The sequence below is a fragment of the Mirounga angustirostris genome, unplaced genomic scaffold, assembly GCF_029215605.1.
Source record: "Mirounga angustirostris isolate CCGP_5_RB_7025 unplaced genomic scaffold, mMirAng1.0.hap1 SCAF_6, whole genome shotgun sequence".
Taxonomy (NCBI): domain Eukaryota; kingdom Metazoa; phylum Chordata; class Mammalia; order Carnivora; family Phocidae; genus Mirounga; species Mirounga angustirostris.
The window spans coordinates 37,026,027-37,043,244 of record NW_026991714.1 but is presented as its reverse complement, the minus strand read 5'-3'; the positions used below and the strand labels follow the sequence as shown (position 1 = coordinate 37,043,244).

General features: G+C 43.2%; 1 protein-coding gene across 1 annotated transcript; it reads left to right on the top strand.

The window, feature by feature from the left end:
- Positions 1-4,792: 4,792 nt before the first annotated feature.
- NEK2 (NIMA related kinase 2) lies at positions 4,793-16,312 on the top strand. Its single transcript, XM_045876145.3, has 8 exons — positions 4,793-5,003; positions 5,860-6,077; positions 6,372-6,612; positions 8,924-9,006; positions 9,704-9,830; positions 10,723-10,939; positions 12,386-12,511; positions 15,476-16,312. The coding sequence occupies exons 1-8, from the start codon at positions 4,908-4,910 to the stop codon at positions 15,700-15,702; spliced, it is 1,335 nt and encodes a 444-aa protein (XP_045732101.1). The 5' UTR covers positions 4,793-4,907; the 3' UTR covers positions 15,703-16,312.
- Positions 16,313-17,218: the final 906 nt, after the last annotated feature.

The window sequence follows — 17,218 nt, the reverse complement described above, 5'->3', positions numbered from 1 at the left end:
CTGTTCCCAGAGTGACCTTCCTAGAGCACATTCTGGTAATGAGCATCTGCTCAAAGCCTCCACGGGGGACTCCAACAGAAGGCTGCCTCTGCCCTCGGGTCGTCCTGCTCACCTGTCTGACCACCTGTTTCACAAGGTAACCACCTGCAGCCCCTCCTTCACCTCCCTGCTTTTACCCACAGTCCCTTTCCTCATAATTCCCACTCGTCCTTTAGATGTAGTTCAAATGCCGCCTTTCTGGGAATATTCGCCCTGACTGGCACTCCCTGCCCTCCTCATCAGATCCGGGCTCCTCCTCCTGGGCTCCCAGAACGTTTAGGGAAAGTTCTCTGAGCGTGATGATCACACTCTGTAGGGATAGCTGATTTACACCTGTCTCACGTTTCCAGGGGGACCTCTCACCGTGTCTGTCGTTCAATCAGTGTGGCTGGTAAAAGTAAAGAAAAGAGAGAGGGGATGTTGAGAAATCTAATGCAGACATAGCTACTTAATAAAAACTGTCACCTGGGGTCAAACGAAGAGCTCAACAGCCCAGTGTTCTGGCTCTGACAGCAGTTCCGATGAATGCTCTGGAAAGTGAGATAGAATCATAACTTTCCAAGCTGGAAGGGTCATTTAAGGTCATCTAATTTCACGCTCTCATTTTATAGGGCCCAGAGAGGTGGAACGGATTCCCTGGATGACACAGAAAGGGGCTCCTAGACATCAAACCCCCTGCTTCTACACTTTCACTCTGCTGCCCCCTGAAGGGAGAATCGGGAGTGTTCTCTAGAAGCTGCTGAAGTCCTTTAGAAACACATTATGGCCTCAGCATCTGAGATTAGTTTTAACATTCTTCTTTACCAATTTACATTCTCAATATTCTCAGAGATAACGGATATCCTTCATTTACAAGTATCATGAAAAATCATGTAAAATTTGTGAATGGCTCTCTTTGTTGGAAAGTTTATACTGAACACAAGTCAGCCTTGGGTACACTCTCCCTCCTTGAAATGTGGTAGAGCTCGGAACCAAACACTATTTGGTTTTCAAAGATAAACTGCTTCTCATCGTATTCTTCCCTCGCTGCCTGACGTTAAATCCAAAGCTGTCTCTTAGCTTGCATCTTGCCCTTCTGTTTATATGAAATAGTGTATCACTATTAGGGCCAGTCTCCATAACACCTCATTCTTTTTTTCTAGAACATGGTTATCTACTCAGCACATACGATGTCATGCGCATTTTTTCGGAAACATATTTTAGCTTCTGATTTTTATAAACAAAGAATCTCTCCTTTTTTTTTTTCTTTCTAGAAACCTTTATTAAGCCCTTTAAAGAATTTCCATAATCCCTGACTTCAGATTGCTCCTGGGAATTGTGGAAAGAAAACACACAAAGCATTTGTCTGAGGTTTGAAATGTTCAATATGCAAATCTCAGAGTTTCCTGGCAGGACAGGCCCCTGCAGGTGGACTGGTGTGCATGATGGACTCTCCTCATTTACTATACGGTGATTTACAGCCCTCTAGTGGGTCTTTCATGTAACATTAAAAGGGAAGCTGAGGGCATCGAGGTATGGCTTTGTTCTTTTGTTTGTCACTTCATTTGATCCTCCCTCTTTCCCTCCATTCATGCATTCATTCATTCAATGTACAAATGCCAGTGGAGTGCCCACTTATGTTCCAGGTACATTTTAAGAGCTGGAGATGCGGCAGTGAACAAAATAGACAGCAACAAAATCCTATGCATTAGTTACTTAAGACAAAGAAGACAACGAGTCTTCTTGTCTTAGGGACTCTACACTTGTCTTAGGGACTCTACACTCTACACTTCCTCTCACATTTGGGGCAAAGATCAGGAGCTTGATTTTGAACATGTTAAGTTACCCACTAGTCTTCCAACGAGCTTCTCTTCAAAATTAGTTGGTGTGTCTGAGAAGAACCCTGCAGAGCACTTGTGAGCAGAACACACATAGTGCAGATAATCTCTTTATTTGGGATTTCACCACATTTTAGTTAAAACTAACCACATGAGCAAGAAGACTGTGAAGACAGTGAATTGGACCCTGGGTGCGAGTGAGAGGTTTGAGCCTTGGCCCCGTTCTCATGGAACTGCTCAGCTCTTAGTTCTCTGTTAAATGTTATCTTGGTTTCTGTCTCCGTTCTCTATTTTCTTAATTCTGACCACAATTTGCAACGGTTGAGTTTCTCTGTACACGAAGCACACAAGTACATCTACCTCCTCCACCTTCAGGGCTGCATGTGAGTCCTACTCACTGGGGTATCTTCGGCACCTGGCAGGGTCTCAGTTTATATTTGTTGAAGGATGAGAGTTTTTGTTGTAATAGGTCAGAGAAGATAGATATACATGAGAAGCTAGTGATATAGACTAGTATATGGCATATTCTGAATGAGTAAAAAACACAGTTAATTCCTCTTTTAGGAGACCACCGTGGGTTGAAGGCAGTCGGAAATTTTCAGGGAGGAAACTGGGTGCAACCCGAGTCTTAAAAAATTGGTGGAAAATGGAAGAAGGAGAGAGGAAGTGAAGGGGGAGGGGGTGTTTCCTGTAAAGTGTTTCTGATTGGCCTCCGCAGGCTTCTCTGCCTCCAGTGGGCTATGCTGGGCTGTCCTGCCCCTTACTCCCACCCAATGGTGTGGACTGACTCTGGCCGGTCGTTAGGGTTCGTTATGCCATGCTTATGTCAGTTTTTTCTTCATCATTGTGATCACGGCCCCCCTGTCTCTTCTCTAATGAACATCTAGCATATCAATGCCTATCATCACACCTGGCCCCTAGTAAGTGCGCAATGAATATTTGTTGAATGAACATATGTATCTAGACGTCACTCTCCATACTCCTGGGATGGCCGTCCCCCAATATTCTCTGCCACAGGGCTGGGGCATTTGAAACATGAATACTTCAGGGCTCATTCCAAATCCTTGCATGATTAGTAATAAGCTACTTTCTCATACTTTCATTTAACAAGAATTTATCGCATGCCTCCTTTTACAGGACTTATGTTGGCTGCAAGGAGCTTGGAGCTGAGCTACTGCCAGACCCTGTAAACGAATAATGATAAATAATAAGGGAAGTGTTGATTTATGCACAACGTGGTCTGTGAACACTGTAGGTGGGAAAATTGCTTGTTTTAGCATGCTAGAAGAGGCTTCTAGGGTATAGGAAAGAAAGCTGGCATTGAGTATTGAAAGACAAGTTGTGTCCTCTGGACAGACATGGGGGGTGAGGGAGTGGTTAAGGGAGTAGGGTGAACAGTATGCCAGGCAAATGGAGTAACAGGTACAAAAGTGATGGGGGGCGGGCTGAGAAAGTGTGCCAGGTTTGGGGAACTGGGGCAAAGCATGAGAGCAGAAGAGTGGCCAGAGAGAAGGTACAGGACTGGACTGGGGGAAGGCCAGCCAAAGAGCCCCATGGATGTCACTCTTGAAGAAGTACTAAAATAAAAAAAAATACAACGCCAATTAACTCAGACACTTGTGGCTCCTTACATAACTTTTGAAACCTAAATTGGTCCTATTCCCTTGAGGTAAGACAGTGTCCTTGAATGTTACTTTAAAAATGCTTCTGGCTGGCAATTCCAATTATGCTATATTCAGTGTGTGTAAGAAATTCCTTATTTTAAACATAAAGAGGTTTGTAATTCTTATTAATAGAAAATCCCTTTCAACTCCATGCTGAACAGATATTTAAAGAAAATTGACCTACATACGCGCTGCCAAACTATTAGCCTTCTGGTAATGGACTATTCCTCCACCCAGGGCTGGCCCCCTCTCCCAGGTAAAAATGGGACTCTTTGATCTGAGTAGGTGAGCTGGGCACCCAGAAGAAGCTATATCTTATGAAGTATTGTCAATTAATTATGTGTTTGGCACCCCAAATAACCTATGTGGTAGTCTTTTCTAATAAAAATTTTTTTGTAGGCGTCTTAAAGGTAAACCTGACTGCCTCAGCTGGAGAGTCACCATATTCTCCTGGGTGTTCCAAAACACCAAGGAATATTCTACGCTGAGGTTTTGCATACATCCTGTGCATGTTAAACAGGACTCTAAATGTAGTGTTCAAAAATATAGTCTCTCTATGATGACTACACCCTAAAGTCACGTGTAAGCTTTAAATCATTTCTATGAGTATCCGCTGTTTTCAAACTGATTCTTCTCTTCCTGGCTGTTGGACCTAAAGCAACTAATCTAACTCTTCTGTGCTTCTGTTGCCTCATGGGCAAGAACACCAATTCCTGCATTATAGGTTTGTGTTGAGGAATAAATGAGACAACACATGTAAAGTGCTTGGCACAGTCCCCAACCATGGTCTGCACTCGTTCACGCTTTAGTAGAGGTTCTGTACTTTGCATCCCAGCACTCAGCTCCCAGCACGTCTTCAGTGACCCCGCCAAGGCTCAGCGTTCAGGAACCTAAGAGGAGGGCGTGTGCAGAGGAGAGTGGGTATTGTGAGGGGTCAGAGTGCAAAGGTCAGAAGGTAGCTGGTGGCGGCAGCGTGCAAAGAACCCCAAGGAGAGGTCTCCGGACTTCGATTACCTTGGCGACCTCAGCGGGAGGGACAGACTTGGGGAGACCCGCCTACACCCGCTTTCTATCCCCCGCCTCCTTTTGGTTTAGCTCCACCCCTTTCTCTCGACGAGGGCGCGGGGCGGGGCGGGGGAGGGGAGGCCGACGCCGACAGCGACGCCGACGCGGTTGCCCAGCGATACGCCTTTCCCAAGATGCCTAGGATGTTGTGTTCTTTCAACCAATCAGAGAGGCGAAGCGACTTCACCGCGGGCCAATAGGCTGCCAGGACAGGGCCCGCGTCGGTTAAACCGGGCTGGAGACTGGAGCGGCTAGATAGGTAGTGTGGCTCGCAGTCCGAGCCGGCGGAGCGACCTGCAGGAGACCTGCGGCGGGCCGCGCCATGCCCACTCGGGCGGAGGACTACGAGGTGCTGTACACCATTGGCACGGGCTCCTATGGCCGCTGCCAGAAGATCCGGAGGAAGAGCGACGGCAAGGTGAGCGCGGGCCACCGCCCTGTCTCCGCCCCTGCGGCGAGCGTCCTCGGCCCCTGGGATGGCGGGGGAGCGAGAGGCCTGGGGCTGTGGGTCTCCAAGGCGGGGTGCCTGGAAGAGTTCGTCTCTTCCAGGTCTGTGTCTGCCCTGGGTCGCTCAAGAGCTGGGAGACTGCGTCTTTTGAGATCTCTCTCTCTATTTTTCCCTTTCTCTTCCCTTTTCCTCCTTTTTCCTGCTTTGACTTGCTAAGGGCCTCCCATTAGTGACAGGTAGCTGAGTCTTGAGGTCTTTTCAGAGTAGAGTAGTCCTCTTGGACTTGGGAAAGAGGCAGGGCCAGCAGAACCTGGAGATTTTGTCGTGCAGTCAGAACTCATTTAAAATACCCATTCTTCGGATTATTGGATTCTTATTTCCCAGTTGTGTGGGTAGATCTTATACAGGAAGAAACAATGGAGAGGAAACTGCCTGACTGCTGATGGAGGGATCTTTACAAGATCTCTCACCCTGGAAAAGTTTGACTGGTTGGAATGATTAGGAACTTTGACTACCTCTGCTCCAGCTTTGACCAAAGTACCTTCTACCAACCTGCCACAAAGCAACTGAGGGTAGGGTGTTGGAGGAGGCCTAATGTGCCTCATCCCCCTCTCTCCCATTGCATCATTTACTGCTTGAAATTTAGGGCAAAGTTATGGAAATAGACGCAGGGGTTCCTAAGTTCATTGAACTAAATTAGATGATAATGACCGTGTGAGCTATTTAATAGAGAAGTGACTTTTTAAAAATTTTTAAATTTTAGAATGTTCATTCTTTGTCTTTGAGTACAATGAGTTCATTCATACCTTGGAAATTCTTACTTCAGATATTAGTTTGGAAAGAACTTGACTATGGCTCCATGACAGAAGTTGAGAAACAGATGCTTGTTTCTGAAGTGAATTTACTTCGTGAACTGAAACATCCAAACATTGTCCGTTACTATGATCGAATTATTGACCGAACCAACACAACACTGTACATTGTAATGGAATATTGCGAAGGAGGGGACCTGGCTAGCGTAATTACAAAGGGAACAAAGGAAAGGTAAATTAATCTTTTAAACTTAAGCTGAGAATGGGCCAAGTTTCATTTCTGTTAAGCACCCTGTTGTAGGATTGGGGATCAAGTACTTAGTAATGTGGGAGATTGTACTTGTATTTGTTTAGTGGATCCTCAGTACTTTAGAAAATCCCTGGTGAATCAACACCCATATCTCATATTGAAAATAAGAGTTTATTTCCCTATTTGTACACTTTGAAAACTAGATACTTCACATTATCCCATCTTTTTAACGGTTTTGTTCAGAAGTTATATGCTGTATAACTGCTTTGGTTTCAGACAATACTTAGATGAAGAGTTTGTTCTTCGAGTGATGACTCAGTTGACTCTGGCCCTAAAGGAATGTCACAGACGAAGCGATGGTGGCCATACCGTGCTGCATCGGGATCTGAAACCAGCCAACGTTTTTCTGGATGGCAAGCAAAACGTTAAGCTTGGGGACTTTGGGCTAGCTAGAATATTAAACCATGATACGAGTTTTGCAAAAACATTTGTTGGCACACCCTATTACATGTCTCCTGTAAGTACTTCAGAATTTAGATACTTTTTAAACATCCTAATGCTAAGCATTCAAATGCAGGAAAATTGAGGTTTTGTTTATTTGTTTGCTTAGTAATATACAATAGCCAAGAATTAATAATGGTGCTCATTTTAAATTTACATTTTTCCAGATGGATCATCAAACTGTTAAATTCCTCTATATGAGCAATTAAAGTGAAGCTTTTTTTTTTTTTTTTAAGATTTATTTATTTATTTGAGAGAGCGAGCATGCAAGTGCATGAGTGGAGGGAGGGGCGGAGGGAGAGGGAGAGAATCTCAAGCAGATTCCCAGCTGAGTGCAGAGCTCAACTCAGAGCTCAATCCCAGGACCCTGAGATCATGACCCGAGCTGAAACCAAGAGTCAGACCCTTAACCGACTGAGCCACCCAGGCGCCCCTAAAGAGAAGCTTTTATTGAATGACTTTCATGTGCCAAGTGCTGGGATTACAAAGATGAAATGGGTTTTGTCTCTGGCCTCAAGAGCAACATTTCCCAAAGTGCCATGGGTCCTGTACACCAGCTTGGACTTATTTGGAGGGTTTGTTTAAAATGCAGAGTCCTGGGCCCCAAACCCGGTTCTTGCACTCTGCTTCCCTCCACCCCCCTTCCACTTTTCATTTTGGACTCTGCCTTTTAACAGACTCTCTAGATGATTCTTGTGCATGGAGATTCAGATCTCACTTCAGAGAACATGTTTTTAAAGTGTTAACTCCGTGTACTTGTGTGTTTTTTTTGTTGCCTTTTCTGGCAATGGAGCTGAAGCCCACCCACCTTATGTATCCCTTCCCTCTGTTGCTGGATATTTTGTTTCCAACATTTCTTACCCTTCTAAGGAGCCCTGCTCTGCATGCCTTTGTGTGAATTGTTCTTTCTTCCTTTTTGGTTATTTCCTTGGCATGTGGCTCTCAGAACAAAATTGCCAGAGAAAAGGATATGAACTGTTTATGACTGTCTAGATATTACCTGGTGGCTCTTTTTTTTTTTTTTTTTAAGATTTTATTTATTTATTTGACAGAGACACAGCGAGAGAGGGAACACAAGCAGAGGGAGTGGGAGAGGGAGAAGCAGGCTCCCTGCTGAGCAGGGAGCCCGATGCGGGGCTCGATCCCAGGACCCTGGGACCATGACCTGAGCCGAAGGCAGACGCTCAACAACTGAGCCCCCCAGGCGCCCCTACCTGGTGGCTCTTGAAAAGCTTGCAGCAGTATGTGCTCTCACCGATGTGTTGTATATGAAATCTGAGCAGATCAAGATGGAGATTTATTCACTTTTTTTTTAGCCGTTCATAAACATTTCCAGGACTTTCCAAATCTTTTTGAGTTATTTTCACCAATCTGACTATAGTATAAAACTTTGCAAATTAACAGTTTTTTGACTAAGATTAGACATTGCCAGAACTGTGTCATTTTCTCAGTGTATCAGATTCCAAATAGAAAAGCCTTTAACATAAAGGAAAATTATCCAGAAGTGGTTCTTGGAAAATTTTGAAACCTGTGTAATTCTTTTGTTCCTTTTCCCTCCTGCCCTTGTAATCAGATCAGTGCATCCCTCCCTAATGCATTAATTGTCAGGAAGTGGTATCAGACTCACCTGCTGGGAGTTTAAAACACTAAGAAGCTTCCTGAAGGTTTTGGTACTTGATTCTGTGCCCTCTTGAGAATAAGAACTATGGTAGACTATTACTGTATGTGTGGGAGACAGGCAAATGATTAAACTAGAAAATGAGAATCGTAGTTGATACTGTGATTTATACTGTGGACTAAGGGGAAAATATATAAATGGATAATTCAATTAGCCATTTTATGTCTATATCACTTAAATGTGGGCCAGATATATGTTTTGGTTATTCTGAAATTTTCTCTGGTTCTTTTAAAATGGAGTTTCTAGATTATGAATGCCTTGAGGGTAGAGGTTTGAATTATCAGCACCTGATCTCTTGTAACAATAACATTTGTGAATGAAAAATAAGTGATTGATTTATATGGGACAAAGTATATTAGGATAAGATCATTACCTTTTCTCCATTATAAATTTGAAGATAAAATACAAAGTACTATCTTTTGTTATTATGATACAAGATCTGACATAAACTGAATGAGCCTTTTGCATTTGATATTTTTGTTACAGATATAAAATATTTATAATATAAAATTTTTTCTTTTTTTTTTTTGCTCTGGGTCAATATTACCAAACTTAAAATTTCCATTTTTGTCTCACGTCATTTTGTAAGTTTTAAAACAATATAAACTTTTAACTCTTCTTACATTTTTACCCTTTTCTCCCCCTTTAGGAACAAATGAATCGCATGTCCTACAATGAGAAATCAGATATCTGGTCACTAGGTTGTTTGCTGTATGAATTGTGTGCATTAATGTAAGTATGATGAAGACAGATTTCTGGTCTGAAGTTTACAGTCACAGAGGCTTGTCACCTTTCACTGGGTTCAGCTTTTTGAGCATCCATATGTATTCAAGTCTGAAAGACTCATACCTTGGGTTAAAATTAAGATAGATGGGCAGGTTAAAAAATTATTTGCAAATTAGAACCAGCCCTGAGGCTGGTTCACACTTTTAACCTGGTTAGATGCATCCCTTGCTAGACTGATGCTTAGCTCAAGGGGAGAGCACATAGGTCAGGCCTATGGAAATGAAACAGAAATCTAGGGGAAAGGTCTGGAGGTCTGGAGAACAAGAAAGAGCTCCCATTCTTTTCCTTTTTTTTTTTCCCTTCTAAACTATAGAGCAGTGTTCTCAGCCAGGGAGTGGGGAAACAGTTTTGCCCTCCATGGGACATTTGATAATGTCTGGAGACATTTTTGGATGTCACAGCTAGGGACAGCTACTGGCATCTCATGAATAGAGGCCAGCAATACTGCAAAACGTAGTAGGATGCATAGGACAGCCCCCCTAACAAACATATGACCCTAGATGTCTAATGCCAAGGTTGGGCAACTTAGCTGAGGAGGACGATCCCAGAAGAAGCATATATACAAATTGGAGCTTAAACTGTGCTTTTGATTTGGTTCCTATTCCATAGTTTCCTTTTTACATTAAAAACATTTCTCCCCCAGGCCTCCATTTACAGCTTTCAACCAGAAAGAACTAGCTGGGAAGATTAGAGAAGGCAAATTCAGGCGAATTCCCTATCGTTACTCTGATGAATTGAATGACATTATTACAAGGATGTTAAATTTAAAGGTAAAGAGTATAAGATTATATTGTCTGTTTCTATCTCTCAATTACATTGTGGAGTAGTATATTTTCTCTCTTGGAGCATGGAGACTGAAGAAGCATTAGCTGTATTTCCTTAACTAAATCTACTCTGTTAACGCGAGTGAAAACATGTAAATTTGGCAAATTGTGCCTCCTTGCTGGCCTACCTTCTGTGCTCTCTTTATGCCTCCTCCCTCCCTCTGCCCTGCTAACAGATGGTAGCAAAGCAAGATTGCAGAAAAGCTCCAAATCCTCAGTTCCCTTGTCTACCTCAGTGTGGCAGGTGGCAAGGGAAGGGGCCACAAATGACTTCATTACCCTGTTTCTCTCTCCAAATGAGAGATTAGAGACCAGAGATGGGGTTGGGGAGGGCTGGCTAGAAAGAATCGAGGGGAAATAAAGAGATTAGGTGGAAAAAATCTGGCCATGGGATGGGGAGGGAGATGTCCTAGGGTCAGGTTGATGTAAAGCAGGAGTTCAATGCTGTGGAATTACAAAGAAGGATAATGGTGACCTAACAGGACTGAAGGTCAGTGAGAGGATCTCACTTAAAGTAGTAGTAGAGATGCAAGGACGGGCCGTGCCTTAGAGCAGACCTAACAGTGCCACCAAGCAGCAGCTCAGGAATTGAACTTTTTTTAGAAAGGCTAAGGGGGAACAAAGGTAAGCTCACATCTGCATTACCTTGTGGACCCAGAACCTCATGGGTTAATAAAGCCCCCAGTGAACTTAACCTTACCAGGTGTTTTAAGACCCATCCATAAAGGAGTCCTTCCTTTCGTCTTGGAAATGTATGCCGTTTTTCATGGACCTGCTCTTTTAGGATGAGTATCGTGTTATGAAATCTGACTATAACACTGAACATTTTTTCCCCCAGGATTACCACCGACCTTCTGTTGAAGAAATTCTCGAGAATCCTTTGATAGCAGACTTGGTTGCAGAAGAGCAAAGAAGAAATCCCGAGAGAAGAGGGCGTCGATTAGAACCAGAGAAGTTGCAGGACTCCAGCCCTGTCTTGGGAGAGCTGAAACTAAAGGAACTGCAGCTACAGGAGCGAGAGCGAGCCCTCAAAGCTCGAGAAGAAAGGCTGGAGCGTAAGTCCAAATGGGGGCAGAGCTCCAGAGAGCTCTGGAGGGTTCTTTTGATGTGTGTGAACTGTTTGAAAGGAGTATTTGACACGTGTGTGTTCTACTAGAACATTCTTCCAAATACTTGAGAAACCAAAGTACGTCTTGTGAAATAGTAAATGAAGCGTGCTGGCACCTTCCTGCTGAGACTCCTTTTCTGAGCTCGGTCGCTCTGACCGTTGGTTGCTGACGGAGATGACCCTAACGCAGTAGCCGTTACACGTTCCTGTGGAGCTACTTTTTCTTTCCCTTCCTTCATAGGTTTATACCCTAATTTTTTTTCCCATTGTAAAAGAGGGTTTTCGCATTTGCTGCCCTCCGTAATAAAAGCCATCACTTTCAATTTCTGCTGTGACTGATCCAGCACAGTCCAGGTGTAAAATCCTGTCGCGTGGGGGACTCAATACGTTCGGGCAACTCAGTAGAGCGCAAGGTGTTCTGGGTCCGTAAAACATTCTGATGAGGATTAACTGATCAGGTGCTAATGAGTTCTTGATGTTGAAAGTCGTCTACTCGCCTCAAGTACGAGCCGCTACTCAGGTTTTCGCCCGATGCAGGGTAGTAACAGCCCGTGAGCTTCTTGTCAACATTAAGGGACGAGGGAGGGAATTACGACCGTCTCCTGCCACCCTCGCGGGTCACCGGATTTTGCTTCTGCAGCTTCATGCCCTGTGCGGACTATAGATAGGTTTCTGTTTAAATGAACTTACAAGCATCCAACGCATTCGTCCGTTTTTACTTCCTGATGACGGTTGTTCCTCATGACGGTCGTATAATGCCTTGAGATACGCTTTCTGCGGAAGTATAACCTGTGCTTACCCAGAAACCTTTTCTTGATGCTTCTGTCAAAAGATTTTGTAAAACAAACAATCCTTTTATTAAAACTTTCCCCAGTGTTCTGTAGTTTCTTACAGCAACTGAAATCTGAACTTTCTGAATTCTGGGCCATGGATTAAACAATGGCCTTTGTTGCTAATCTAAAGAAGTACCTCCTAACTGAGTTGTGGTTTTTTTCTCTTCACCCAGAAGAAGAAGGAGGGTTTGTTCTGTGCGGTCCGGTAATGCCCAGAAAACGGACCGTTACCCATTCTCAGTAGAGAGCAGAGATGACTTTAGTTGTTTATTTTCCCAAATGAGTTCCTCTCAGACAACATGACCAAAGGTTGATACTAACTTCGTGTTTGTGCTTAAACCGGTCCTTATGAGAAAGCCTAAGACAGCACGCCACACACTGAAGTGCTGAATTAAAACCTAGCACAACAGGTTGCCCGGGGTTTCTGGTAAGAAAACTTACCCAGCGCCAGTGAGGTGCGCTGGTCTTAGTGATGAGAAGCGGCGCGATGACCAATTGTGAACTGTCTTCTACCCACAGTCTCTGCTTAACATCGTTCTTGTCCCCTTGCCTTTTTAAAGAGAAGGAACGGGAGCTTTGTGTTCGGGAGAGACTGGCAGAGGACAAGCTGGCTAGGGCAGAAAGTCTGTTGAAGAATTACAGCCTCCTGAAGGAGCAGAAGTTCCTGTGTCTGGCGAGCGGTCCAGGTATGAGAATCGGCTCCGCCAACAGAAGCCCCACAGAGGAAGGAAGGGCACCAGTATTGGTGCCGTGGGGCTTTGGTAGCCCTTTTAATTGATGAAATTTCCCATTTTAAGTTGGAGTTCATTGACTACACACATTTCAATGGAAATAATGATTCTGTGATAGCAGTGATTTACTTCATGGGTTCATAGACTTGAGGCAATGAGTCGTCATGATTTCGTCTTCAATTTTATTTACCTCATCAAACTGTGTGTTTTTTTATACTTGTTTTTAAAAGTGAGGACATTCTTAAAAATATTGTGCATTTCAGATTTTTCTCTCGGTATATTATCAAAACTCGACATTTCTCTCCATTTTGAATCAGAAATCCCAGCATTTTACTCCTGCCATGTGAGCAGATCATACGTGCCACCTCCTTTACAGAAAGTATGGCTTATGAGGGGTGATAAACCGACTGTAGAATAAGCCATCACTTTTGGATCTTTGCTAAGACCGCTTCACATTGAAACGTGTGTTTGTCGAAATTTGGTTGGTTGGTATCTCCGTGCGCTGTTTGTGTTCCTCGCGCTCCTCCGTGTCGTGTGCAGACAGGGCCCTGCCTCTGTGGGCCCTGTGCCCCCGCTGTGCTCTGAGAGTCGCAGCTGGGGTGCACGGGCCTTCTCCAGTCCACAGATACTCTCCATCCAGCTTAATCTACTCTTGAAGATGATAGAAAATGCACAGCGCTAAACCTCTTTTCTCTAAATTTCTTTTATGACACAAATTATTTTTTATAGAGTGTTTTTGTTGCTTTTAAAAATTGTGTATCTGAAGTTTCCAGTGAAACTTAGGCAGAGTTCTTATGGCCTCTCCCGCCACGGAGGGCAGCATGGGTGAAGACTGTCCTTTCCATCTGGAATTGAGAGAGAATCCGGTCACTTCAGTGAGCATGGCAGCGTTTTGTATCTGGAACAGACCAAAAAACCTACTTAAGTTAGTTTGATGGTTATAACAACATTAGAGAGCTAAGTGATGGAAGTAAATGAAACAAGAATTATATAAAACTTGGGCGTCATCTCTTTGGAAATATCGTTTTTCTCAATATTGCTACCTACCATTTCAGTATTTTTAGAATGTTTATTCCAGCTTTTCTCTTTATGCCACCCACAAAGACAAAATAGGCTGAAATTATGATCACTGTGGTAGAGCGAGGAGACATTTTTATCTGGGTGAGATTCACGCATCAAACCCGTTGTCCAGAATTCTCGAAGGTCCTGCCGGGTCTGCTCCTCCAGGGAAAGAGCTTATTTACTTCTTGCCCTGAGAGTCTTCGAACAAAGGCTGAAAAGAGCTAGAGCAGGATGATGTGTTTCAGTATAGGATAGAGAAATAGGTGTATATATATACATAGAGAGAGAGAGAGGTGTGTCTACCTCGATGCGAGTCATGGCGAACACTTAAAATGAGCTGTAGGAATCAAGGACCCCCCCCCCGCCCAGAGCTAGGAGCTACTTGATGGCAGCGAGCACTAAAAGCACTGAGCACATCAGTCATAAACAACAAAGCAGGGACGAGTGGGTGCCCTTGTGCACTCAGGACAGTTGGAAATAGCCTCTCCCTGCCCTCGGGCTATAAAATTCAGATCAGAGTAAAATGTGATACATCAAAATCATCCCAGTCAGCAGCAGCGTCTCTGTAAATGCTCCTAGTCTATTTAATGGAATGTGAACTCATGTTCTACTTAGTGAAATACGAATTCTTTTTCTAAACACTTCTTTCTTCTAAAACTACCCCATTCATCAGATTTACAGTGTACGTTGTCAGTTTATAAAGACAGATATTTGTGATAATAAAGGTGGACATCTCTGAAACAGTAGAATCAAGGTCCAAAAGCCACTGAGTCTGCTTTGCAGCTGGAACACGCACGATGTATGAAGTGGGAAGTCCCAAGACAATTGGAAGGCAGCGCTTCTCTCTGCAACCTGCCCCGACCCTGGCCCCGACCCCCGACCCCAGGACCTTTCCATTTCTTGGGCCTCGAGCATCTCCTCCAGAGAAACACCTGGCTTCTCACTTCCTCCCTTGCATCAAGTCTCTGCTCAAAAGTCACCTTATTATGCAGCTTTCACCCCTGCAAACACCACCCAGCCCTTCTGTCTCCCTCTCTCATTGTTATTTCCCCCCCATATCACCTCAAATATTCCTCCTATGTGCTTGTTTACTTGTTTATGGTCTGTCTCCTCCTACGAAAATGGGGCCTTTGTTTGGTCCACAATGTCCCATACAAAGAGCTCAGTAAATATTTGAACATAGTTCCTTTAAATGAACACAAAGGAAAAATAGAAGGTTTCTGGAATTCAAAACTGCAAGTCCCCAACCCCCAGATAGTTCCGTCAGTAGCTAATGGTGTAGCCACTTCAAGTACATTTTTCTTCATGTAAAAAACACAATTCACATTTTTCACTACACCATTAACTTGAATTACCGTGTCCATGCTGTATTTGCCTAGGTTCTTTTTGAAACAAGTTTCTGCTCAATTAAGCTGCTTTGAAATAAGTGTTCTTGAGTATTTAACCAAAACGATAGGTGTTCTCTGTAAAAAAAAAAAAAAAAAGCTTCTGCTTCCTTACTTTTGTGGAAGTTATGTGTTCTAGGTAGAATAGCACTTGCTTTCAAGAATAGAGATAAATCACATTGATTTCCAGAAGTTTTACGTTGTGGCCTGTAATCCTCAATGCACTTAACCTTGAAAGAAGAGTTGGTTGTTAAGAGACTACGTTCCTTGGCACATTCCAGAATTGTTTTTCAATGCTGTGGGTTAAAAAATGAATTGATTTCTTCCAGCATCATGCCCCTAACCTCCTATCCCAGAGAAAATCACACAGGTCCCCAGATTTCAAATGTGAACTGAAAGAATAAATATTTTTGAGAAGTCTGATAAATATGGAGGAGTTGAACTTAAAACCCTTTCTCTTTTCTTTCTAAAGAACTTTTCGATCTTCCATCCTCAATAATTAAGAAGAAAGTTCATTTCAGTGGGGAAAGTAAAGAGAACGTCATGAGGAGTGAGAATTCTGAGAGTCTGCTCACCTCCAAATCCAAGTGCAAAGACCTGAAGAAAAGGCTTCACGCTGCTCAGCTCCGTGCTCAAGCGTTGTCAGATATTGAAAAAAATTACCAACTGAAAAGCAGACAGATTCTGGGCATGCGCTAGCCTAGCAGAGAGCCCCAGAGCTGTGTACAGTGTTTAGCCTTGCCTACCCTTTAAAGATTGATATTCAACTGCTGTCGCTCTACATACTTGGTTCTATGAGCCATGCCTTTCTGTATAGTGAGCAAGATATTTTGGAATTGCTTTGGTTGTTCTGCAACAATTGTACGAAATGTCCACACCTTTAATTTTTCTTTCTTTATAGAAAGAATGACATTTTCTTGGTTGGTGGGGCTTTTAATCCTGTGTGTGATTACTACTGGAACATGAAACATGACATTCTAAATGTTGGGGGAAAATAATGTTAGGAAAAAAGTACCCAGGTATAGCACTTAGAAGGTTTAAACGACTGAGTGGCGTTCTTAGAGTTGTGGTGCCCAGATGTAAGGTTTTAAATGTTCTTGAGCTTAGAGAACCTAGTTGGGTACAAATCGGCCACGAATACTGTGACCTCTTGCTTTTAAGTGTCCCGTTGGTCTGCGTGGAAATCTGTCACTTTTTGTGAAATTCATCACTGTGATGTCTATATTCTTCCCTTTTTATTCTATTTAAGAGTGTTTCAGCTGGCTGTCATTTACCACCTGTTTCTCACTAAATAAAAGCATTGTTTAGTTTTCCTATATTTATGTCTCTTGCATTTGTTGATCTCTTAGTTCAGGGCGTCTGTGTGTGTGGTTCATGGGCACTAGCAGGCAGAGGAGAGAACTCCCGTCTGGCAGGCACTCACGAGCGCTGTGATGGTATTTTACTCTCCATCTCATTAATCCGTCTAAGCCAGTCCTGAACTAGGGGCCACTTTGCCCCCCAGCGGACATTTGGCAATCTTTGGAGACAGAAATTGTAATAGTTGCGGGGAGGGCACTTCTTGCATCTAGTGGGCAGAGGCCAGGGGCGTTGCTAAATGTCCTATGATGCACAGGACCACGCCCACCACAAAATATCTATTAATAGTGCCATTCCTTTTTCTTTCTTTCTTTTTTTTTTTTTTTTAAATAGTGCTACTCTTGAGAAATCTGATCCAGGCTAAAACTTGTTGGAACATACCCAACCCTTGAGGGAAACTTAGTTTTGATGGATTCTTTTTTTACGTGTTGGACTTAATATGAATCAGCAGGGCTTGCTGTGCCCCGCACAGTTTGTGATGTTTTCCTAGCACTGCTAATCTTTTCGGCTTCATGAAATAAGACCAAATTATGAAGGGTTAATAATAAATGGGAATATTAGCGCTTTTATTGCTGGTTTATTACACAGTTGATAATGCAGTTCCATCAAAGACAAATGATATTATCGAAACAATCAGGAACTAGTTTCCATGGCTTTAGGGTATGCCCACAGATTAAGCCGAATCGGACCACTTTGATATAAATGTTGAATATAATTTGCAGGGCCCAGTGCAAAATAAAAATGTAAGGCTCTTTGACCAAAAAGCAGGAAATAGATACCATCAAAAGTACATGAAAAGCCTTGTCCTTTCTTCCAAGGTCTCTCTGCTTATGGTGGTGTAATTTAATGTTTAAAG

Excerpts from the sequence above, each read along its gene's own strand:
- NEK2 (XM_045876145.3), top strand. The coding sequence starts at position 4,908 with ATGCCCACTCGGGCGGAGGACTACGAGGTGCTGTACACCATTGGCACG. Across the intron at positions 6,613-8,923 it reads CACCCTATTACATGTCTCCT|GAACAAATGAATCGCATGTC; the intron begins GTAAGTACTTCA and ends CTCCCCCTTTAG. Across the intron at positions 10,940-12,385 it reads TCGAGAAGAAAGGCTGGAGC|AGAAGGAACGGGAGCTTTGT; the intron begins GTAAGTCCAAAT and ends GCCTTTTTAAAG.